The sequence below is a fragment of the Vanessa atalanta genome, chromosome 16 (genome assembly GCF_905147765.1).
Source record: "Vanessa atalanta chromosome 16, ilVanAtal1.2, whole genome shotgun sequence".
Lineage (NCBI taxonomy): Eukaryota > Metazoa > Arthropoda > Insecta > Lepidoptera > Nymphalidae > Vanessa > Vanessa atalanta.
In genome coordinates, this window is record NC_061886.1 from 3,355,991 (window position 1) to 3,381,788 (window position 25,798).

Below are 25,798 nucleotides of genomic sequence, written 5' to 3' on the forward strand. Positions count from 1 at the left end.
TACACTTATCATCAGGTGGCCCAGTACAATAAATATACTTTAAGACATCTATCTTATAAATATAAATAGCCAACCATTAAATGAAACATTTATAGCATAAGAGAATAAGAGCATTTTTTTATTGACATTGACATGATAAAACTGCGTTAAAATCATTCCGCTTCGTATAGTATAGCGCTTCTTACATACATCTAGACACGCGGTAGCGTGTCAGCCAAGTTCTAGTAACAGAACTGGCGTGCAGCACCGTGCTTAATTTGTGTTTATAATTCATTTGTAACAGACTTATAACTTACGAAGGCTATAATATAATTTGTATATGAGAACTAGCCAAGTCAGACCTTAGGCAACAATATATTACCCCAAGTTATAAGAAGAAATGATATTTTATGTAGTTATAAATAAATTTCAGAAAGGACTATTTAACTTGGCACAAATTTAGATCTCACTTCTTTTGTCGTTGAAGACCACAACCAAGGTATATATCATAATATTTAACTTGGCTCTCGTTTTTACATTTATGTTTTTGATGGGATATAATTTACCATGAGCACTATATGACACGTCACTGCGTACAAATTCTCCTTACTAGAGAGCAATTAAATAATTCATTAATTACTAGTGTTCAATCACATTTCATAAAGGAATAAAGAAATACTGACCTATGCTAGCAGAGATAGAAATAACTAGCTCTGCTATAATGAGAAATGCTTCCAAGAATGCAGGGATACTTACAGGTATACTAAATAATATAACTGGCTATAAGGTTACAAAACGTCGGACCACGCAGTAAAGCTTTCCTTAGTGGAGAACGCTCATCGTTTAAATAAGAAATTTATAACAATTTCTGGATTAATCCCGTTGTAAGCCATAATTATTAGGACATCGGGAACGTTCTCTAGCTAGACGGAGCGACGACATTTGGAAAATGGTTGCTGGTGATTTGAAAATAACAACCGGAAATGCTTTGGAAATTAAAGAACGTGTTCTTTATACAATATAATTTTAGCTGTACATAACTGACAGCTAAAATTATATTGTTAAAAGACATTATAAAGAGATTTCAACAATAAGTCAACTTTGACGACCTCCGTGGTCGAGTAGTGTGTACACCGGTTTTCATGGGTACGCCACTCCGAGGTCTCGCATTAGTGTTCTATGTTGTCTTGGGTTGGGTGTCTGTGGTACCGTCGTTACTTCTGTTTTTCCATAACACAAGTGCATTAGCTACTTACATTGGTATGTGATGTTGTCCAATATTTATTTATTTATTATTATTTAAGTCAACTTACATGTGATTTTTTTTTTTACAAAGTTAGAATCGATCAATATCAAGTAGTTACGTATCAATATATTTTCCCTTTTCGTAACACAGTCAATACACGAAATACACCAATGATGTCCACACTAACTGTCTCCCACCTTCCTTTAAAATGGCAAGATATTGAGGAAACTCGCCCCACGAACAGTGAATGAACAAATGCAATATCTGTCTTTGGTTAAAGTTCGTCGGTGAATATTTGAACTCGGTAAGTTTTATGCAAAATGTGTAGAATGAATTTCAAGTCTGAAACGTAAATTTTATCTTTGGCTCTATTTTGAAAATAGTTCCTTTTATAAAATTAATTTACAATAATTTATTTGATACTGCAGAATTATTGTTAAAAACATATACATAACGTAAAATATTTAGTTATACCAAAGAATCGAACAAATTTATAACACTACTTACATTGTGACTTACAACAAAAATTTGTCCATAATTTAAGCAGAGTCAGTCAGTCAGTCAGAGTTTATTAGAATTGGTTTAAAATTTGGGTGCAAAATTTAATCCACATATAGGGGCTAGTATAAGGAAGTGAAAGGCTTGTAAAACATAATTTCTTAACTTTCCTAATTTATTGATATTTATTTTGTTAATACACGAATCCCTGCAACAGAAATCTTATTAACTGAATATTTTACATAAAACTACAAAAGAAATCAAGAAAGATATGCAAAAATACAATTTAGATAGAGAAGACTGATGTGGAAATGTGCAGTATGAATCGTTGACATAGAACATTATTTCAAAGGATAATATAAATATTTTTGTACGACGAGCTCTCTCGGCGCCGGCGAGTCGGTCCCGTCAGCCAATCAATGTAAACTCACCTAGTACCTACGGGTATCGAAAGCACGCAACTACGTTCCTAACTACGGGAAATTACCCGTATGACTCGACTATTTTACACGACCATTTCTATACGCGACTTTAGGAAAAGTTAGTTTAATTCAATTGCGTTTTCAATTTATATTTCATTCCATTAAAAAAAACAATGCATAAATATGGTTTTGGTCTTTTTGTTTGATGTTTTAAAACTTATTATTATATTAATTGAATTTATCGTTAGTATTAAATAATGCATAGCTGGTTTTCCTTAAAACTGGTCGCCGTGATTGAAATCGTTCCGGACGATATCGACCTGTAACCATAACCGTCAACCGATTATGCAAAGCGTAAAATCTAAAATTAACTTAGAAAAACAACCACTGTGAAGCTACTTCTAGACACGGTGATGGGGTTTTATGCGTTTGCGGAGCCCACTCATCACTTACTCTGCCACTAAACAGCATTACTTAGCATTGTTCTGTTCCGGTTAAAAGGGTGAGTGAGCTAGTGTAATTACAGGCACATGGACGAATAACATTTCTCAAAGTTGCCATGTCTATGTGCGACGGTGAACGCTTTCCACCAGCTAGCTCATGTGCCAATCCTTCTAAATATAAAAATCTCATGCAATATTTTAATTAATATTTGTGTTGTTATGTTAAGTATATATAAGTATAATTTTGTGTACTTATGTTAAGTAATATCTGAAACTTACGTTACCTTCTTACAACGGGCTAAGAAAAGCTTAAATTAATAAATTGAAAATGAAATTGTACGAACCTTTTTCTAGTTAGCATATAAGATTATAAATGCGTAATGCGTAAATACGTAATGATGATTCGAATTACAAAATATAACGTACGAATTGATATTCCTAGGTCTTACTTATTCCCTTGGAATTGGACGTTAGACTAAATTAGTTCCTAGGACTAAAATATGATGGATTAATGTATTCATAAATTACACTTTAATAACGACTTAATTAAATGTTATAATATTTTATTGGGCAGGTGCCTTCCCTCTTGAAAGGATTTACTTTACTGATGATTTGAGCATATAGGTACATATTCACCAGGATAATTTCCTTCGATGTTCAACATCATAATGTGCGAAATGAATAAAACAAAAATGTACGTAGAGATGAAAAAAAATCAGTGATTGTTATTATTTTGAACTCACTACCATCTCAACTCGACCAAACAAAACATATTTTGTTTCTTTAATTAAAACTTAATTCATCATCAATATTATTTAAAAAAAAGTTTTTATATATTAAATTAACAAAGATATAAGAAAAATTTGTTCACTATTTTTATTAAATAAACACAGGATGCAAGGCACTTAATGGCACACTAAAAAAAGTACAATACGAAGCCATTAAACGAATGAAAAACTACGTAGTGCGATCATTTTCAGTTGAAAGCCATTAGCTTCCCTTCCAGCAACTTTAAGTAGGACAACGGTTCAAATAAATCAATATGAATTTTGTACAATGCCAGTTGCATTATACGCAATAATTCATTGCAGTTTACATGACACAGTAAACATAGTCATATCATTTTAATGAAACTTTTTTAGGTTGCAATTCAAACTGGCGTTAGACTTAAGAAAGAATTACTATATATTTTAAAAATGACTGGTTGTTCTTTCGTTCTTTTAATATTTTTTTTATATTGTCTTTATTTTCGATTTTGTTCATACAGTCGATATAAGACCTAAGGATACAGTTAGTGCCTTCTGCGTGCAACCGGAACGCTACTCAAGATACCAATTAAGAAATCGTTGGCGGTAGTTGTAAATAATATTTTTCTTTTTAATTCGAACAGACAAATGTCACCTTAGTCTGCCCGTGACCACGAACACTGCAAAGTGCTCGAAACGTCGGGATGTTAAAAATAATTAATATACGCGATTAAATCCGTTAAAAAACTAGTTTTATTTCAATGTGTAATAATCGCGAAAATCTAAGACAACATTAGTCGATATATCCGTTATATATATGTTTTAGCAACTTATTGATTTTAAGGATAAGATTAATATGATTGCTACAATACATATTGATCACAAACATACTAAATCAATAAACTCGTTCTTTTTTAACTTGAATAAAAATACGTGTACATTTCATTATAAGTGTTAGTTTATTTCATATTTTACTATATGTTTTCAATGGATATTACTTTTTTAATTTCAGAACTGTTTCCTTTTATATCAAATAGTTTTACTAAGACTGCATCCACTTTAAAATTATAAAACTAGTAACAAGCTAGCTTCTCGTCCCTTCTTCTCGATGTAATCGATATTCGAAGCCGGAGGTAGCGCTTCACGAATCAAAAGCCCTTGTTGAAATCTTTTTATAAAGTCTATTTGAATAATTTAAAAATATTTATTAATTAAATTATAACAAAGTTTCAAGTATAAGGCAAAATGTTAGAGAAATTACACTTAAGTACATAACTTGGCTTCTGTCCCATCTACGTTTCGAAATTGCATGACATATGTACATACACGGTGTCCTCATAATTTTGTTGAGTAATAATTAAACTTTATTGTAACAGAGAAACTTATGCAATTCCATAATCTCTATGACAATCTTTTATTTTTGATAAAAAAGATAGATATTGTAAGCCTGGCTTATTTAATTTAAAAAAAAAAAACTATATTTTGCAAGCAATGTTTAATACGTGTTTTGTAAAATCTTTTATATTAATAGCGTAAGCAGATTTTTGTCCCAGTGATTGTTGATAGCTGCACCTACAATATCGGTTATGGTCTCATTTTGAGATCCAGCCGTAGATGTGCAGAAAAATAAAAAGGATTCTTTTTTTTTATTAAATTTATTAGAATTAATTTTAGAGACCGGTAAAAAGTTGCTGGCCGGTTAGAGACTACTACGTCTGTAAAAGGAAAGAAATTAAACAAAATTAAAGTAAATTTCTATAGACAAACTCCAATTCTAACTGAACTAGTGTATACTATATGACATTACAAATTTCATTTAAATAAGGTTACACCATTTTGGCGCCGAATGTAGATGAGTAACTTGCAGTTTACAGTGAAATTAAATCAAAACAAAAACTGTCATAGGTCTCGAAATTCCAAAAAAAGTTTTTTGAAGAAACGTGAAGTTTCGCGGGCGACCCCCTGGTACAAATATAAATTTGCATTACACATATTATGCTTGATTTCAAAGACCCTTTAATACGTAGTGTCATTATAATTATACTGTCAATTTGTTTTTCTAACATATCGTACCATCGCCGCCATCTAAGTTTAAAAGTTATCTGACCGAGAATGACTAACAAATTATTCCATCTTTGTAACTATTTTTTTAATCAATGAAGATAATAAATTTAATTATTGTGCAATACTTGTCCATTAAATAATCAGAAGAAAATAAAAATCTTCAATACCACACATACGTTAACGACGTTTCAAGGACAACAAAAGTCATGTTGACACATTTCAAACGCAGCACGCACTTAGCGCCCACGCTTTTAGTTTTAGTGATGTCCTTTTAAAAACATCAATAAATAGGCCGTTGTCGCAAAAATAAAAAAAGGAATATAAATTATACTTGTAGAAGAGACATTTTACATATAAGTGGGAATCTGATTATATATAATTACATGTGTTCATTTTTAGTTTTAGTCTGAAGAACTAATGTCTAAAAAAAACGCACACGAAATCTTTGAGTATGCTCTACAAAAACTTCACGGATCTCGAAAATTTTAGTGATTTTAAACTCTTTCAAAACCTTTCATAGAGCAACAAAATTGATAAACATGTATATCATTTAAAAGATTATTAAATACGTAATTTATATCATACAACTGACATTGATAAGTACGTCAGAAACTTGAAGTAAGACTAAAAACGGAATGCCTGTATTTCTTTATTATTTTAAGGATATATTTATTATATTTTAAACAAAAAGTTTTACTATATATTATTTTAATCAAGCTGTTTCTGATACACAAAATATATATACATATATACATTTATATCATTTTATAAAAATATATTTTTGTTCAGAGGAATTTCCTTACAGAATCTAGATTAAATTCGTTTAGAAATTTAAACATATTTTAAATTATATAAATAAAATACCATGCATTCAACAGACAACAGTCATTAGAAGAAATGGGGAGCCTTAATCGTGGAACAGCTTAACAACTAAACTCAAAGTGTTCGCAAATAAAATACTTTAAGAGAGCGCTAGATCAGATTTTTTTTCGTATTTGAACTCTCGAACTGTGTAGGACTTGTCTTTCTTCTTTTTAATCTCCAAGTAAAAGTACTTATTCTGAAATAAAACGTCTAAAACTCAAGACTTTTTAACAATAAATTTTCTTTAGCAGATCAATTGTAATTCAAACATAAAAGTGAGGCTTTAAGCTATCGTGATATATATAGATAGTGATCACTAAGATAGTGTATAACAATACACTATCTACGTGATATATATTCTTTTTACTTGACATCGGTACTATGCGAAATATTAAATACTCCATAATCCATATACCGCTAATGCGCTACTAACCTAGGGCATTAAAAAACTATGTGCCTTGTGCCTGTATTCAAACCAGAACACATCAATACTAATATAATGGAATAAGTGAGGAATGTTTGGTAGGTTAACAACCTATGCAGCCCTACCACCAAGTAAACAGAGATAGGTAACATCCTCGTAATTTTTTGTTAGGATCTATAATTACATCGATTTGATAACAATGTCATTACAAAAAACGAATATATTCGTAAATTACATCTTCCAAAATTATTCATCTCTAGGAACGTCTAACATCAAACCATTATACCGTCTGCGTTGAGACATAAAATATACGAGTTACATCATCCCTATGTTTACAAAAACATGCCCTTATCTTATTACGACATCATATTCTTTATTTTGAATAACCAAGAATAAATTAATCAAGGCCACTTAGGGATGTTTTCTTCCAAATTATATTATAATTATGTATTGCACAAAAGTAAATTGTAAAAAATATATATATATATATATATAAAATCGAAATACCACTCACTGATTATTCACGAAATCTCAGAAACAATAAAACCTATAAACTTGAAATTTAGCAGATAGATTTATTATAGGGTGTTGACATCCGCTAAGAAAGGATTTTACGAAACTCCTTACTTACTTAAGGGGGTAAAAGTTTGTGTTTTATAAATTTTTCTCGCGTAAAACCGCAATATAGGCTAGTATTGTATATTTTTGTGAATAGTTAACACAAGAATGGCAGACATTGGCGGCGTAAGAAATTGAAACCATTCGTTACATCGCCAATGCGCCACCAACCCTGGGAACTGAGATGTTATGCCCCTTGTGCCTGTAGTTACACTGACTCGATCAGCTTTCAAACCGGAACACAACGGTACTGAGTAATAATGCTAGGCGGCAGTTGTGAGCGGGTGGTACCTACCCAAGCTGGCACAAAGCCCTACAAATAAAAATAATACTAATAAATTTTAAACTTACACAAGTAAATTTTCTTAAAGTTGAATCAATAAATGAAATCTTATAAAGATAAACTTTGCACTGCTCGACTTTTGTTTGAAATGATTAATTATTTGTGTATCGTTAGATGTGGGAAAATTTATAAGTGAAACGTGCTTTACTTTTCGTATTATTTATTATTATTATTTATTTAAGAGCCGAGATGGCCCAGTGGTTAGAACACGTGCATCTTAAACGATGATTTCGGGTTCAAACCCAGGCAGGCCCCATTGAATTTTCATGTTCTTAATTTGTGTTTATAATTCATCTCGTGCTCGGCGGTGAAGGAAAACGTCGTTAGGAAACCTGCATGTGTCTAATTTCAACGAAATTCTGCCACATGTATATTCCGCCAACACGCACTGGAGCAGCGTGGTGGAATATGCTCCAAACCTTCTCCTCAAAGGGAGAGGGGGCCTGCCAGCAGTGGGAAAATTTACAGGCTGCTAATGCTAAAATATGCTATTTATTTATTTCAGTAAATGTTTTGGAATTCCCATTTCGAATAAAACATATCAATAACAGTTATTAATTGAAACGAATCACGAAAAAACTAACAGTGAAATACGTATTCAATAAGGCAAAAAGAAAAAATCTTTAATATTAATAATACGCAATAAGTATTTAACGCTAAAAATTGCGAGTAGTTATGAAAAATCCGAAATAAAATAATATTTATTTAATTTACATAAGTTTACAAGTAAATTAATTTATTCGAGCTAATCCTTTAACATATATCTAAACTTAAAGATTAATAAATATTAGTCCTATTACAGAGATGAATTTGTGTTTGTTAATTTCAATTTAATCTGTGATCTATAGATATAGAACTAGCACATTATAACAGACACAAGCATAGACAATATTTGTTCATTACTGTGTTTTTATATAATACATACTTTTTAAGAGAAGTGTATAATATAGCAAGAGTTTTAAACTATACTGACCAAATTAAAAATTTTAATACATTTGTGTAATAAATTACTAACGCAAACTCCATTAAAGCCGAGACCATTATCTCAAGACAAAGGGCGGTTTTCAAAGTTATTTACTAGAATTCATCCTTAATTATTTATTGACGCCCGCGACACCTCTTAATGGCGGCGATAGAATGGTTTAGACGAAATGTACTTATATTATAAAATTTATAAAATCTATACTGTTATGAATGTGGAAATAAATCTATCTGTCGTTGCTCTTTCACGGCCAAACCACTTAACAGAATTTGATAAAAGGTATGAAGCCAGCTGGAACTCTAAGGAGTCCATCCTTGAAATTCAATCTCCAGGGAAGGACATAAGCATTTTTATGCTTAACACTTGACGAACAACCCCTACAACGCGAGTGCAACAAGCAGTTTAGAAATATTAATAAAATAATAGTAGTAGTATAATATTGTTACTTGGCGGTAGGGCTTTGTGTGAGACATTCTGGGTAGATATGACCCCCTCATCATACATTCTACTGGTAAGCAGTAATACTTAGTATTGTTGTGTTCCGGTTTGAAATAGGAGTGTGTTAGTGTAACCACAGGCAAAACATCTGAATTCCCAAGGTTGGTGATGCATTGGTGATGTAAGCAATAGTTCAAATTTTTTACGGCGCCAATGTAAATGGACAGTTGTGACCATTTACACATATAAAAAAACATTAAATAGGGTATTTTCGTTAGTTAAAAATATATTATGAACGTGATAAAAATAAAATATATGTAGAAATATACTTAAATATTTTGATATTGAGTCAAAAAAGCGCATTATTATTATATTAAAATTGAAATTCGTTATTTTTATTCTGTATATCACGTGACCTAAAACACGAGCCGTCATGGTGTTGCGTCACATAGACAAAAACTGTCATTTTAATATCATCTGGCACTTTGATAAACAACTTTTCTGGAATTTTAATGATAGTATTTTCCCAAAAAACACAGTATGTAAGCTGTTATCGTTGAATGAGTACCGGTCGTACATACACGACTGTTGTTTTTAACAATCTGACGTCATCAAAATGACTGACAGCGTTTTTGCGGAAATAAAAAAGGTTAAAATTTAATTTAATTTTATGGCAAGAAAGCGTGTCGCCGAAATATATTTTTGTGGCTTTTATTAGGAAAATCAACATTTTGAAGTACTTTTTTAAACAGTAGAATACCCTATTAGTTTTTCTAATATTTAAATGAATACACACTCGGGTGGTACGTATGTTATAAATAGATTGACAAAGTTATATAAAAATACATTTTAACAATCACTTTCAATCACAACAATCACAAGTACAATCCAGGTAAACACCTTTTGTTCTCTTGTCTGTCAACAAGACCGTCTATTGTATTCATCTTTAGAGTTTAAGAGTAAACAAATCTTAAATAATTCAGATCGACTTACGATCATATATTCTAGTAATAAGGTTCACAATTTGTAGGGCGTTAAAATATTCTTTAAGTGATGGGATTGTAGAGGGGGTGTTTTGTTAACAGCTCGATGGTGAGTTTGTATTCGAATTGATTCTTAATTTAAATTATATAATACGAAAAACACTGTATTAATTTCGATTAACGAATGTCGTGAAAATGAAATCTAATCATCAAACTATGACTTCCTTGTATGACCTCCTTTTGTTGTATTTATAATAGACTATATCTGTGCTTATGTAGTAAAAAATAATGAAGTACTTAGTAAATAAAATACAACGTTTAAACATCTTTACTCAGACAGATAAGACAACAAAAATAAAAGAAAATCCACTGAATATCCACAGACTTACCGCAGACCTAAAGAGACGTACTATATTTAAATCTTCGGTAATAACTGTCGGGACAGAAGATAGATAGAACTTAGCTTTGAGGAAATTTAAAGATTACAATATTGTTAAGTTCAATCGGACTAATCTACATATACATTTTAAAAGCCAAACACCATTCAATGATTAATCACCAAATCTCAGAAACTATAACATCTACAAACTTGAAATTTGGCAAGTAGGTTCCTTATAGCATGTAGAAATCCGCTAAGGCTCCACCTTTATGGAGGTAAAACGTAGGTTGGAAATTTGCATTTTATAAATAAAAAAAAATATTTGTAAAAACATACATATTTTAAATGGCAAGAATAGTAAAGATATATACAATAGCTGAAGCAGCGGTTTTCCCGCGAGAAATTCATAATACTTTACCTAGAGCACACAAACCGTCAACCCCTGATTTTACCCCCTCAATGGGTGAATTAAAAAGTAGCCCATATCCTTTCCCGGGACTCAAATTGTATCTCTACTAAATGTCATCCAAATCGGTTCAGCGGTTTTAACGTGAAGAGGTATCAGACAGAGTTACTTTCGCATTTTTAATATTAGTGTATATTTAAACTTTAAATGGGCTGTTGTACACGCATTAATTGAGTTTACCTATCTTTTCCTCTAATTTTAATTATATATCATAACAATACAGTAATTAATTATTCATAGTTAAAACTAAAAAAAAAATATTTGTCCCCGTGATGAAAGTCCGAAATATTAAAGTAGAGAAGTTTTCAGTCACTATTAAATTTTCTGTTATATATACGTACGTTCAGAAACAGGTGCGTTCTTATTTCAATTTTCCTCCGTAATATGAATCTAATTAGCGCCCCGGAGCAGTCTTAATAATGAAGTAATGAATGTGACGCAAAAGATTCATAATTCATTCGAATTTCACATTGTACGAATTTATTCATACAAATATTATTTAAAATTCTCGCAAAGAAAATATTACGTTCCCAGAAAATATTTTAACAAGCGCGCTTTACGGTTTAAATACGAGTACTTACCTTAGAAAGTGCGTCACAGTTTATAGCGTTGTAAACATCTGCAAAAGAAAATAGAATTAAATTACTGGAATAATCTTCTTCCTTTGAATAATTATTTTTCTATAGCAATAAAGTCAATAATATTATTTCTCGCTTCCAGTATAATTAATTTGGGGACAGTGTATGATGAAAATTCCAAAAAAAGGAGACAATGTGACACCTAATGTCTTTGGGAAAACTTTGCCGGTGGGTTAGTTCCCCGCATCCTAACTTGTATTTGATTTTATGATTGACAGATGCGCTTAACAAAAATTCTTTGGAACTAGAAATACCGAAACCTTATATTAGACTTACAAAACTACGGGAACATAACATTAACATTAGTTATTATTTTTTAATACTCTATGACATTTGGAACAAACAAACAAAGTAAGATGATACAATGGATTTCACTAATGCCCTATAAAATCTATGAAAATTGGGCTGTATTGTGCAATACGTTTGTTTTTCCAAGGAAACATAATTAAAAGAAAAACAATCTAGAACTACGTCAGATACGTCATGGTCATAAGTAAAACTGTAAAAAGTTTTATTTCATTTAAGGTATAACATTTACATATGAGTCAACACAATAATGTGCATATCTGTTCACTCACGAAGGCGCGCCCCTCTACATTAAATTACTATCGATGTGCATTAGTGTGAGTGAGGCTCGTGCTAACAAGATTCCTTAGTGTGCTATATTTATTAATGCACGTCGATAATTCTGCGTAGAGGGGCGCGCTTTCGCGATAGATCTATTCACTATCTATAGTTAATTTTCTTAAACCATTTATCGATACGGTACCATAAACTATAACTAATAAAATAATAATAAACGATCGATGACTTTAATGAAATTCCTATTAAATAAAGTATTCTTTGCTGTAACTTGACGATTAGAAATTGTTTTTATGAGAAGTTTGATTTTTATCTCTTTTTTTATGTGTATACTGTATGTATTTAAATAATTGTATCTCTATCTTTTAGTCTTTGCGACGCTTCGACAGCCAGGAAATAAAATGCTATACCAACTTAAGTATATAAATAATTATATTATAAGAGCCGAGATGGCCCAGTGGTTAGAACGCGTGCATCTTAACCGATAATTTCGGGTTCAGACCCAGGCATGCACCACTGAAATTTCATGTGCTTAATTTGTGTTTATAATTCATCTCTTGCTCGGCGGTGAAGGAAAACATCGTGAGGAAACCTGCATGTGTCTAATTTCAACGAAATTCTGCCACATGTGTATTCCGCCAACCCGCATTGGAGCAGCGTGGTGGAATATGCTCCAAACCTTCTCCTCAAAGGGAGAGGAGGCCTTTATCCCAGCAGTGGGCTATTTACGGGCTGCTAATGATAATGATAAAATAATTCATGCTACTTTTTATCGGGTAACATCTATCTTACATCGAAACTATGCACTTAGTTTAAAGTACCTCGGGGATAAAAAAAATGATTGTAAATAGACAAAATCCACTCAGAGCTATCCCAATCGGTAAACATTCATTGCAAATTAAATTCCAACGAGATATCGTTTCCTTCCGACATTTTAACTTGAGACTCAGACTCTCATTGGAAAGAGAGACCTAGTAGATGTGCATTCCATTAGTTACTTACAAATGTACTGCTTATTAACACAAAGCTATTCTGACTTAGCATACTTGTGAAGTAATATATTATAAGTATTTGTATTTTAAAAAGAACACACATATTGAAAAGCAGTATTGATTTATTGAATTTTAGAGCCCCGCTAGGTCCTTGCAAAAGCCACAAAACAAGCAATTTATAAGTATGTTTTTTTCATACATAATTTTAATACTTTCCTCGGCACATGACTGTAAACATTGTCAACGTATATAGTTTGAGGTTACTACTGAGACTTTTCTTGGCCCAACTAGATTCAAAACCCAGAACCTCGAGATCAGTAAATTGAGCTACTACTAGACGTAGCACCGAAACACAATTCATAATATAACAAATTTAAAGCTCGACATACAATCTATTGTAAAATAGAATGATCGGAGAGCAATTGAAATGAAAATTGCATCACGGCGGCCATTAGCAGGCTGTAGACTGTTGAGTTCTGCTTGCGCAATTAGTATTTTACGTCAATTAACTTTGCATTAATGTGTTGACATGACATGAACCTTAATACATTTACAGAAAACGAGAACACGTGTAGGTGTAGGAACCTACCCACGTACTACTAAAACTTTACGGAATACGGAACATTTTAATTACTTTTTTAACTAACTTGTATGCCTAATATTTAATAATAATAATTATAAAATAATAAACTAACGAGGGGTTCTGTTTCAACTCGTCATCAGACGTGATGATATTCGAAAATGTAAGTTTAGTCGTTCACGTTAGTAATATATTATCGATATTCACATCAGCCATGACACTTGTTTCGTTCAGATTATTTAACGGTGATCAAGACGAGTACCACTACATCACGACTATGGGAATCGTACACCCAAAACACGTCGAATATTCGGTCGGATACATAGTAAGTGACGAATTATTTATTTTATATAAAAATATATAAAGTATTCATAGTATTCTATAAAAAACAATTAAATAAATGATATAACATACAAGCAAGACAAACGCACACACACTCACCCAAACATGTTATAATCTTCGTATGGATTATCGAGTAGGCAAAAGGTATTCTACGTTATATACAAGCTCGTAAGCGAATATCGTTCACAGTGAACAGAAGGTACAGTCTTTGACAAAAGCCTACTTTAGAACAAAAGAGACTGCGAGTAACATTGTCAGTAGATCTGCGCTACTACAGAGAAATATATAATTGCTAGCTTCATTATAGATAGAATATTTTGTCGACATTACCAATATTATCTGCTTTGTTCTTTGTAACTAAAAATGTTTTTGTTAAATAGATGTTGTGATCTATGATAAAATTAACTTATATAATGAATTTCATTATGAACCCAGTACCAATTTGATTGTGATTCACCAGTGATATCACATTCATAATTATTATTACAGGTGCAAATATGTTATACTAAAAACTAATTCAATTTGTGTATAACAATCAGAAATTTACAAAAAAAAAGTTTCTGTATGTATTTCGAAAAGGACATATGTCTGAACAACTGAACAAAAAGACATTAGTATTCCTTATACTACCAAACAATGTTACGCCGACTGAATGAATATTTAGTTTTTATAACACTAAAATATAATTTTAAAAAGAAAACTTAATCATTATGGCTCGCATACTTGAAAGGTATTTAAAAATATACACAAAATTCATAATTATGTAAACTTTTTAAAAGTTTTTATTTAACTTGCAATGTTTGTATATATGTATGTGCGGGTGGAATCTTGCTACTCAATTTTGAAGCAGATATCTTTAACCGATTTGGCTGAAATTTTGTATAAACGATAAGTTTGGATGACAATACACGATAACCTGCTTGACGTCATTATAAGTCCAATATGGTGGAACATTCGAGATGGCAGAATAGTTATTTTTTATGCACTTTACAATATAGGTATCAAATGATAGGGCTTGTTGAGAGTAATTCGAAAAATAATGTGACGTAATTATAAGTCCAATATGGTGGAATATTCGAGATGGCAGAATAGTTATTTTTTATGCACTTCTACAATATAGGTATTAAATGATAGGGCTTGTTGAGAGTAAATCGAAAAATAATGTGACGTAATTCTAATTCCAATATGGTGGAACATTCGAGATGGCAGAATAGTTATTTTTTATGCACTTCTACAATATAGGTATCAAATGATAGGGCTTGTTGAGAGTAAATCGAAAAATAATGTGACGTCATTCTAATTCCAATATGGTGGAACATTCGAGATGGCAGAACAGTTATTTCTTTATGCACTTATGTAAATGAAAGAGGTTGTCAAGAATAAATTGAAAAATATTCTAACATCACTCTTAATCCAATATACCATCCGTCCGTATAGATTTCGGTAAAGACGGTGTTCACCTCATTCAGCCCAAGTCTGTGCAATTTCCAGCAAAATATAGTCACGGAACCGTGGAACGAAAAATGCTGCCACTTATATTATGCTGGGCTTGCACAGTACACAAAATGCAGGGTAGTACTGTCGATCATGCCGTTGTCTATTTAGGCAAGAAGCTCTTTGCTTCTGGTCAAGCATACGTGGCCTTAAGTAGGGTAAAATCATTAGAAGGTCTTGTTATTGAAGATTAAGACTGTTGAATTTATTGCAAACGACCTTGCAATAACGATGCGTTGCATGAGATGAATAGACACAGAAACCTAGACAGTCATAACTAAAAATTAAAAATACACCTTACGCTTTACTCCATTATACCTTTTTTTAACTGACACTGAACCGCAACAGATTCACCTTTATTTCGTACGGCTTAACATTATAAAAGGATTATTTATATTGAGTTAAAAGGATGCCTATATTCAGAGGTAAACCGCAGCAATAAAAAACGTTCCTAACACAATACTAAACCTTAAAATTTTAGTATTCGAATACGATAAATAATAATCGAATAAGTGACTCGATTTTTTGTTAATATCTCAAAATAAACTCACATTTAAATACCTGATTGTACATTAGCGCTGTAAGAAATATTAACCAGTCCTTACTACCACTATCAATCTTGGGAGCTAAGTTGTCCCTTGTGCCTGTAGTTGCACTGGCTCACTCTTCAAACCGGAACACAATAAGACTAAGTAGTGCTCCTTGGAATATAAGTGGGTGGTACCTACCCAGACAGTCTTGCAGAAAGCCTTACCACCAAGTATAGTATAAAGTGATTGTGTGATTGTAAATTGGATGTTTTTATAATATTGTACTGGTTTCTTAAAATTACTATTATTATATCATGTATACGACCTCCGTGGTCGAGTTGTGTGTACACCGGTTTTCATGGTTCCGAGGTCGCGAGTTCGATTCCCGGCCGAGTCGATGTACAAAAAGTTCATTAATTTCCTGTGATATCTTGGGTCTGGGTGTTTGTGGTACCGTCGTTACTTCTGATTTTCCCTAACACGAGTGCTTTAGCTACTTACATTGGGATCAGAGTAATGTATGTGATGTTGTCCAATATTTAAATTATTAGGCTATCAAACTGTGTCGTATATCATATATCATACCGTACTATATAAACTTTAATTTCTTTTGTACCAACCGACTGCGAATCACTCTTGCATATAACTCACTCACTTTAGCCCTTAGGTATTTTATAGAGCGTGAAACCGTCCGCTAGTCACAGACATTAATAGTACATAAGGGTTGAATGTAAAGTAAGTGAATCATACGCTACGATTGGTATAATTGGCTCGAAATATATTTGGTATAAAAATCCATACAAAGCCGTCTCAGGCTATGCTGGGCCCCTTGGGCACCCATGAAATTGGGGCCCTTTTGGTAGACATTTACTACCATGTACTAATAATTTGTTTATGGCCAGGCATTAAGTATAGTTTCAACGGTGCGGTAATTTTCGTATATTCGGAGAAATCTGATTGATTGTATGTACAATCTCATGGCTATTTTATAACCTTTTTTGATAAATATGTTAGTTATTTCTTACAAATATATCACTTTCAAAAATATACAACATGAGAACAAACGTGTGAAAGAAGTTGTTGGTTCATCGGGCTCCTCTCCGGATAGGGGCCCTGGGCACGTGCCCCGTGTGCCCTGTGGTAAAGATGGTGATGGTTCCATACGCTTTAATGTGATTTGATTAGTTCAAAACGTCATGATTGTCGTTTTCAACTAATCAAATCTATACCGTTTATAATAACTCACAGCTGAGCAAATCAATCTGTTCAAGGAGATGATTTTGATCTTGTTTCCTTAGTTATTAGTAACTTGGCCTAGCAAAAAATTTAAAGGTCATGTCAAAAAAACATTGATACATAAGACATAATTGATGATAAAAAATAAAACACAAGATTACAATTATGACAAAAAAGCGTGAACTTAGTATTTATTGAGATCTAGACGGGATATATATATGTAAATTTAATTATACTTTATTGACATACTCCGTACATTACAATGGTGGAAGATAGAAACTATTGATTTTCTTGTCGGTTCTTCTCGATAGAATCTGCGATAGATTTACATTAAATTCAACACTAACAACATGATGATACAAAATTACCTACTTGAATACAGAATATTCTGATTTACATATCGCAACCCCGCCCGGTGTGAGACCGTCACTTATGCGAAAATTGAAAAAAATAATTAAGTGCGTAATAAGTGTCCTGAAGCTTACTTGGTGCAATAACCGTAACACATAGTTTCCGTAAGATGGCGTGAGTCTCATTATGATTTTGGAAATATTAACCATTCCTTACAAAACCTATGCGCCACCAACCTTGGGAACTAAGATGTTATGTCCCTTGTGCCTGTGATTGTATTTGTTGAGTTTATTTTATTAAAACGATAATTTAATGGGGCGTGGCCCTATAAGTGAATAGACCTATACTGGATAAGACATTCGCAAGCTATCATCGCCATTATATTTTTTTTTTTTTGTTTACAATTATATGCGTTATTGTATCCGATCATAATAAATAAAGTTGTTTATATTACTACGAGATTTTGCTAAGAATAAGATTTTTCTATTCATTTGGCACCGACTTCAGACACTTTTGCATCACCTTTTACACCGTAGTATCTTTAAAAAAAATGAAGTACCTCAATAGAATACATTTTAAGTAATCCGTGAAAATACATGAAAAAAAAGTGTCAACGAAATACTTTCTCACAAAATCGTTCGTCTACAATACAATAAGGTATCAAAGTTCGGGTTATGTCATTTAGTTACTTGGTTGCAGGTCTTTGTACAAGATGAGCCGTCGTGGTAGGTTAGCTTAATAGTCAAGTTAGTGACTCGTTTAAAGATGTATGGAATGGTTAATATTTCTTATAGTGCTGATTTTTGTTGGCGGAGGTGACCACTTACCATCAAATGGTGTATTCACAAGACGATTAATAAAAAAATAAAAATGGTCTGGACGTTGTTTTTTATATGTACAAATACTGTTTGAAAGCATTATAATGGAAGAACGATTATATAATATCTTTAATTGTTTATATTATTATTTACAAGAAAGGAGAACGAGACGGAACTTTTAAATATAAAATTTAAAAAAATATTATCATTAGTTAACAAATACCAACACAAATGTATCGTCTAATATGTTACCAGGAATTTACGAAAAAACATCTACAAATAAATATGATTGGATTTACTCGCAAATATAATTATTTCCCTGACTTGCAGAGGTATTCCGTAAGAAGAAACTCGAAACTCACCGCAGACCACGAGCGTGAAATGTCAGATAGTGATATGTGACATTGACTTTATTATTAATAAAAAATATAGGATACACGAATCAAAACGGTTATCACCGTAATTCGATCGTCAACCTTTCACGTGTGAGATACGAAGTGAATTCTTACAGAATCGCACAGCCGTGTATACATATATGACACATAGTTATTGTTTAACTATTTTGTTTCTGTTATTTGGACAGGGAGTCTGTTGACAATGATACATTGTTGACAGATTTCTAATTTGAAGTGATTCTTTGTTTGTTTGTCCATATACAGTTTAAAACAAGGCAACTTTAAGGTGAGAAAACAAACAGTATGTACTACGTCTATCAAGTAGGCAAGCCCGTCTTATAAGTACCACCCAGTCATCAAATATTCCACCGTATAACTGCAATACCTGGGATTGTAATTTGTTGAGTTCCGGTTTGAAGTCATAATGTCTTAGTTCCCACGGGTGGTGGCGCATTGGTGATGTCCTACAGCCAATGTCTATGGGCGGTATTGAACACTTACCATAGGGTCAACGTTCGCCTACCTATATCATTCAATATAAACCATAATAATGTTCGCACAATTAAAACAAAATCGGATATTAAATGAAAACCAGAAATTCGAAACATGGTAAACCAGTAATATCGTAAAAGACGTGCGTATTGTAATGGTTTAACAACAATTTTATATCGCTCAGTCTTCTCGTGATCCCGTATTAACGTTAATAAAATCTTCCCATCTTATTTTGAAGTTCATTGGCCTAATGTTAACTTTGATGTCGTTTTCACAGACGATAAACAACGTTCCCGTCTCTTAGCTGCAGGTCAATGACTGTTTCATTATATACAGAAATGATCAATCAAAGTCCTTAGAAATATGGAAGCAAATCACTTAAGCTTTTTTATATCTACAATCATAATTATAAGAAGCTCCCTTGTCATTAATATCATTTTAAAACATGGCCAAAACAAGTAAAGTGCGTCGAATGTTTGCCGCCACCATGTTTTATTTTTATTCTTAAAAGATCTATGACGATATATAAAGACTCTTTGCAAGTTGCTGTTCCAAACGATCGCCACTAATTAAAAAAAAACAAGGATTTCTCATAAATTCAAAAAAGCAAATGTCATGATGAATTTTCCATTGAATTAGGTATCTATATCTAACTTAAACAACAATATAATATCTTATACACTATGATCGCCTCATGGTTAACAAATTAGTAATCGAAGCCTTTCTATGACGTATCAACGTAAGTAGTTTCAGGATCTGAATTTATTATAGATGAGCCCCCTTTGAGTGCATTCACCGACGATGGCATCGCGTGCGGCGCCGCGCTCGATAACACATCGCAGTAGAGTAACACTAGATCTACAATTTCATGGATAACAAATTAATAAACTCGACGGCTGCACCTTTTATTTAGTAACTCAATTGCCCAATGATAAACAGATTGTCTAGAAATAAGAATGTCATTAGTTTGATTTAAAACTAACCCTAAAAATATTGTTACAGTAGCTTTCACTCGGAGTTCCCCTTAGACTTCAAATAGTTATTCCTCATTTAAATTAATTGCAATTAATATATTTATTTAGATTGCATAGTTAATATAATTGATGTATTTCTAACAAAACCCTTAAGCAAAGTTGACTACTTAGTAAATTAGTTACCATAATAAAAATGGCTTTAATAAAAAATACCTTCAGAACTTAAGCAAACAAGATATTTTTTAAAAACTCCCAAAAACCACATAAAATCATATAGAATTATAAAAAACAAACAACTAATTATCTATAAAGAAGTCTTTCTCATCAACAGCTAATGGCCACCCTAAAACAAAAACCGGACCTATCCCCACACCTGACACATATCGTCCAAAATTGCATGCATTTATGTTACATTTTGGGGTAGGCCCAAAACATTCATGTCGGGCATAATTGGTGCAAACACATTCTTGCATTCGAATAACATTCAATGTTTACCACAAACATTGGAAGTTAAAACAACATTGAGAAATAGCTTGTTATTAAAATAACACTTGAGGTTCACTTTTTTTACTTTTAAATACTGCTTTTGTATTTATTTAGTTCAATAACAATTATATTTGAGTTACTTTTCTTATATAGATTAATTATAGTTGTTATTATTTTTAATAATAATCATGGCCACCCTATATACTGCCTATCTGCAAACTTGTACTAGAAAATTCCCCATAATTGCCCATGCAATATACCACTTTGAGGTAGGCCTTGTATTATAAGAAAGGTTTAAATGTCAAATGCACTATAAATATCTACTTATATTCATATTCATATATTGATGACAGAAACAATATGAAACATTTCTATATTATTAATCCATTTCCGATTATACTACACATTTAAAAAGTATTTGAGTGTGAAAAAATATCTATAATTTTTTTTTTTATAACTATGTCAAAGGAAGTTTTACTAAGAATAAAATAAGTACCAAAATTATTTCTATTACAAGTAATTGCTGACTGAAGCTTGTTTTAAACTAAAAAGGTTTGTGTTTACAGTTTTACCTAATTTCATATCCTTCCCGAACCCCACATAAACACATTTACAAGTCTGAATCACCCCACCCATTAACTTAAATTACTACATCAACTTTAACATTAAGGCAGGTCTGGAATATTTTGATATTTTAGTAGTATTGTTGTAGGCAATATAAAGATAGAACTTTTCAATATATTTATTTTATTATTTATTTATCAATTCCAGGGTGAGTGGAAAAAAAATATTTATAAATTGATATAATTGCTTATGTTTCAAAAATAATTTCGTAAGTAAAATTCTATTAAATTTCAACCTTCGAGAACAAAGGTAACTCAATAAAAATATACATGATTTCATTTGTATTTTTTTTAATCTGATGAAAACCTATTAAAATATATTCCAGACAAAACACAGACTTATCTTATGGAAAGGCTTTATAGGGATTTTATTCAGATGATAATGTGAACTTTCACTCCCGTTAATAGTCTTAACACCTATTACCCCTGAAAAATCAATAACAGTGGCATAGACGTACCTGAGTTTTCCTTTTAAAATCAATTAAAATGTTAACTTACCAAATCATAAACTCCGAGAGCAATTCTTCTAAGACACAGTTGTATAGAATCTGGGTATATTTAATTACAATAAAGTGGATAATTTATTTATTTCCCGAAAACAACCGCAACACAATAAAAACTGTCTGACAATTCATCACAAATGATTTGACAGATTCATCCACTGACGTTTCTACGTTCCGTTTCACTTTTTTTTTATTAATACTCAGTTATTAACATGTGAATAACAAAATTCTCTAAATTACATGTAATTTAACTTTATATATTAAGTTAATTTAAGCTGTTTTTATTGAATATGCTCTTTACAACTTATTTTTGTTTTGATTGTTGTATAATTTAGGTTAGATTTATTTCAGTAGTATACTTCTATAGTAATCGATTTCTGTAGTAATAGAGAAAAGTATATAAAGGAATATTTGTATTTTAATTTGAACAAAGAACAATAAAATTCAGTATCGAAGTTTATTATATATATTTTTAAACTTATGAATGCATCACAAGGTACAGTCTAATGACTAAATTGTAATTGCGATTATTAAATATTGCTTTTTAAGCCCACGCAACTAAGAGATTAAAAAATGCGAATTTTAATAAGCGCATTTACTTAAGAGCTTTTTCGTATCTCGCTGAAACATCTTGCCAGTTGGCGACATCAAATATTGCTTTAACATAATCGGCTCTGACATTCTTGTATTGTAAGTAATAAGCATGTTCCCAAACATCAATGCCGAAAAGTGGTACAATTCCTGAAAAAATAACAAAATTTTAAATTCACATTACTTTTAACAAATTTATGGAAACAATCAATAAATGATGTTATTATTAATAAAACATTACCTGTAGTTGCTTCCAAAGGATCTTGGTTCGGACATGTGGCAATTTGCAGTTTCTTCATCAGCTTATTGTAACCAAGCCAGCCCCATCCTGAACCCTGTACGCCCACAGAAGCTGCTGCTAATTGATTTTTCATGTTATCCCAGGATCCAAAGTCTCTGAAATAGTAACAATTATTTAAGCGAATTTCTATATTATAAATTTTATTACATTCAGTCAACTACATTAACAATATATATATGGTTATAATATTGGTATAATTAGATTCTATAATAAAGGAATTCGTCATGATTGGAAAATAATTAAAAAAAAAAGAATTTAATTTAATTTAAATAAAGACTAAATTAATCAACAAATACTCTTATGGCCAATAGTCTGAAAAGTTCTAATAACTAGTAAACTTATAACAAGAATGCAACTAATAATCAGGTACTAGTTTAAAAAAACAAAATTAATTAAATTTAAAATTGATAAAAATCCACATGAACGTATTTTTCTCAGGTAATCGAAATATTTTACACAACAATATCTACAACATACTTTACAGCATAAAATGTACAAAATTTATCTATAAATTCTGCAAATAATAATTTTTTTTTCAAGAAATATAACAAATAGATTTAAACAGAAAAGGAAAAAAGATTTAAAAAGGACAAATCTTATAAAAAAAATTAATTGACTGAAATCATAGTTGAATGATCCTGACCATTAAAATGGAACAAAACACAGTTACATTTATAGTTTGTTACAGAAGAGACAAAATCAATATACACAGATATTTACTTTTCAATAGCTTTGTTGAGAACATCAGAGGGTTTACTTCCTTTAGGTGAAAGATTCTGCCAGAAAATGGTGTGGTTGATGTGACCACCACCATTGAACTTAAGAGCTGGGGCTAAGTTGATGACTGTCTGAATATCACCTGAAGTCAAACATGGATTATAAATATTGTTCTACACATTTGCTTTTATATCTTGAAATATCTATGTCTATTTATTTAAATAACATTATTTTTAAGAACTCTATCAGTAAATAATTCTATATACTTTACAATATACCTAAAATGAATAAATACTTCTGAATATAGATTACTGATACTAACAATCATCTTCATCAAATACTTTAAAACAATTGAACTAAAGCCTAAATATATACCAAAAATAATAAAAAATAATTTACTGCTCAACTGCTCGAGACAAGGGGCATGAAGGCTTAGTTTTACAGGGAGACAAGTTACACCAAAATATAGAATGATTTACATGTCCACCACCATTAAACCTTATAGCACTCAGTAAAGATAGTGTTGTGTTCGTATCTGCTGCTGTTAAAAGTTAAGGTTGCATCAGATATACTTCCAAAATAGATTATTTAAAAATTAAAATATGTTAAAAACTCAAATCAATGTTATAATAATAAATAAAAGTCTATAGTGTTTATAAGAATTCCATAATGTTAAAAAACCTGTTTCCAATTTGAAAGATCATTTGTAAATTTAGTTCACCTTGCTGATATCTTAATGAATATTCGTTTAACTTTCTTTTTATCTTTAGACAAAATTTATAAACAAAATTAAAATTATCAAAACTAAAGGTGAATTATTATCTATAACCTTTAGACTGAGCCTGAGCGAGTTTCTCCTCTGCTGCGTTTAAATTATTCACATATGTAGCGTGATGTTTGCTGTGATGAAGGCTCATTATCTCACGGCTGATCACGGGTTCCAAAGCACTGTATTCATAAGGAAGTTCTGGTAGAGAGTGCTTTTGACGAGTTGCACCTACACTCCAACTGTAAAATAATTCATAGATTTTGGACAAAAAGTATTGTAATGCAAAAACAATATATATAACTATCTTCATAAAATAAGTGCCCATGTTTTATTTTGAAAGCAATTAATTGTTCGGCTAAAAATAAAATTATATTTGTTTTTATACATAAAAAAATTGCATAATTATTACAATCAGAATACTAATAGCTTATAATACGAAAATAATAATTTCTTCTCTTTTTTTAAACATTTCTTGTAAAACCTTATAAATAAGTATGTAAGCATTATAATAAAAAAAATACATAAAGATATAGAGGCCAATATATAAAAATACATTTGGTTATAATAATTGAATCAATAATTTCATAGGACAGTAATAAAATATATTAAATACAAACTTATAAGTGTACAAACTACATGAAATAGCTTTATGATATGTATTTTTTACAATTTTTATATATTATCTCTTATATGTAATTAAATAATATAATGATACAATTAAAATAAGATATAATAGTTACAATAGATTAATATAAAAAATATAATTACATTAAAGTGCCAGCCCTGCGTGTGACGAACATTTTAATAGTCGTACGTAAATATCTACTCGGATTAGTAGCTGCCAACAACCGGCAAATTCTCTACGTAAATGTTTAGTAAAAGAAATGAACAATTATGCAATCTATTCAATATCGCTTACAAATTGACAGTTAAATGTAAAGTTACATCACTGAAAAATCAAGCTTGAAGTTTATATTGAATGTTGCTAGTGGTTTCCATATATAATTTTATATTATTAATGTGTCATTTTCAAATATTATATTAAGTTATATAAAACCTCGAAAGTGTTCGATAGTATTTTAATAACTTCAACAATTTAAAAAAACTTATTCTTAAAACATACATATAATTTCAATGTGTGTAGTATTAGTAATATTACATAAGTTTTAAAACCTAATTAAAGGTTTTCGTAACATAAATAAAAATTTGATCGAACGATTAAGAAGAGTTAATCGTCGAGTTAATGTTAACAAACAGTTGAAATTGCCAATAAAAAATGTAAAAAATCATCTATCCCAACAACAAGTTGTAACCAACTAAGTATAAAAAAATATATTTTAAAAGCCACAAATTATTTCGCCAATGACACGTGCGATGGAGAAGACACGATGGCGATTGATCGGTACGGTCAAGATTACAGGCTCAATTTAATTTAGAAGGTATAATAGTAGTAGACTGGTTCTAAATTTATAACCTAAAACAACACAAT

At 31.1% G+C, this 25,798-nt stretch overlaps 2 protein-coding genes across 2 annotated transcripts in view; both read right to left on the reverse strand.

Annotated features, from left to right (window-relative positions):
* The window catches only part of LOC125070143 (kinesin-like protein unc-104), a 97,438-nt gene extending 75,374 nt beyond the window's left edge, over window positions 1-22,064 (reverse strand). Inside the window, exons 1-2 of the mRNA XM_047679844.1 lie at window positions 21,927-22,064; window positions 11,477-11,514 (exon numbers count right to left, since the gene is read on the reverse strand). The gene's annotated coding sequence lies outside the window, so the exon portion shown is untranslated. The remainder of the gene's footprint in view (window positions 1-11,476; window positions 11,515-21,926) is intronic.
* Window positions 22,065-22,381: 317 nt separating this feature from the next.
* On the reverse strand, window positions 22,382-25,236 carry LOC125070149 (superoxide dismutase [Mn], mitochondrial). Its single transcript, XM_047679880.1, has 5 exons — window positions 25,078-25,236; window positions 24,370-24,548; window positions 23,544-23,682; window positions 22,764-22,918; window positions 22,382-22,672 (listed from the first exon to the last, which is right to left on the reverse strand). The coding sequence occupies exons 1-5, from the start codon at window positions 25,107-25,109 to the stop codon at window positions 22,527-22,529; spliced, it is 651 nt and encodes a 216-aa protein (XP_047535836.1). The 5' UTR covers window positions 25,110-25,236; the 3' UTR covers window positions 22,382-22,526.
* Window positions 25,237-25,798: the final 562 nt, after the last annotated feature.

Excerpts from the sequence above, each read along its gene's own strand:
- LOC125070149 (XM_047679880.1), bottom strand. The coding sequence starts at position 25,109 with ATGTTCGTCACACGCAGGGCTGGCACTTTAAT. Across the intron at positions 24,549-25,077 it reads CGCAGGGCTGGCACTTTAAT|TTGGAGTGTAGGTGCAACTC; the intron begins GTAATTATATTT and ends ATTATTTTACAG. Across the intron at positions 22,919-23,543 it reads CTCAACAAAGCTATTGAAAA|AGACTTTGGATCCTGGGATA; the intron begins GTAAATATCTGT and ends TTACTATTTCAG.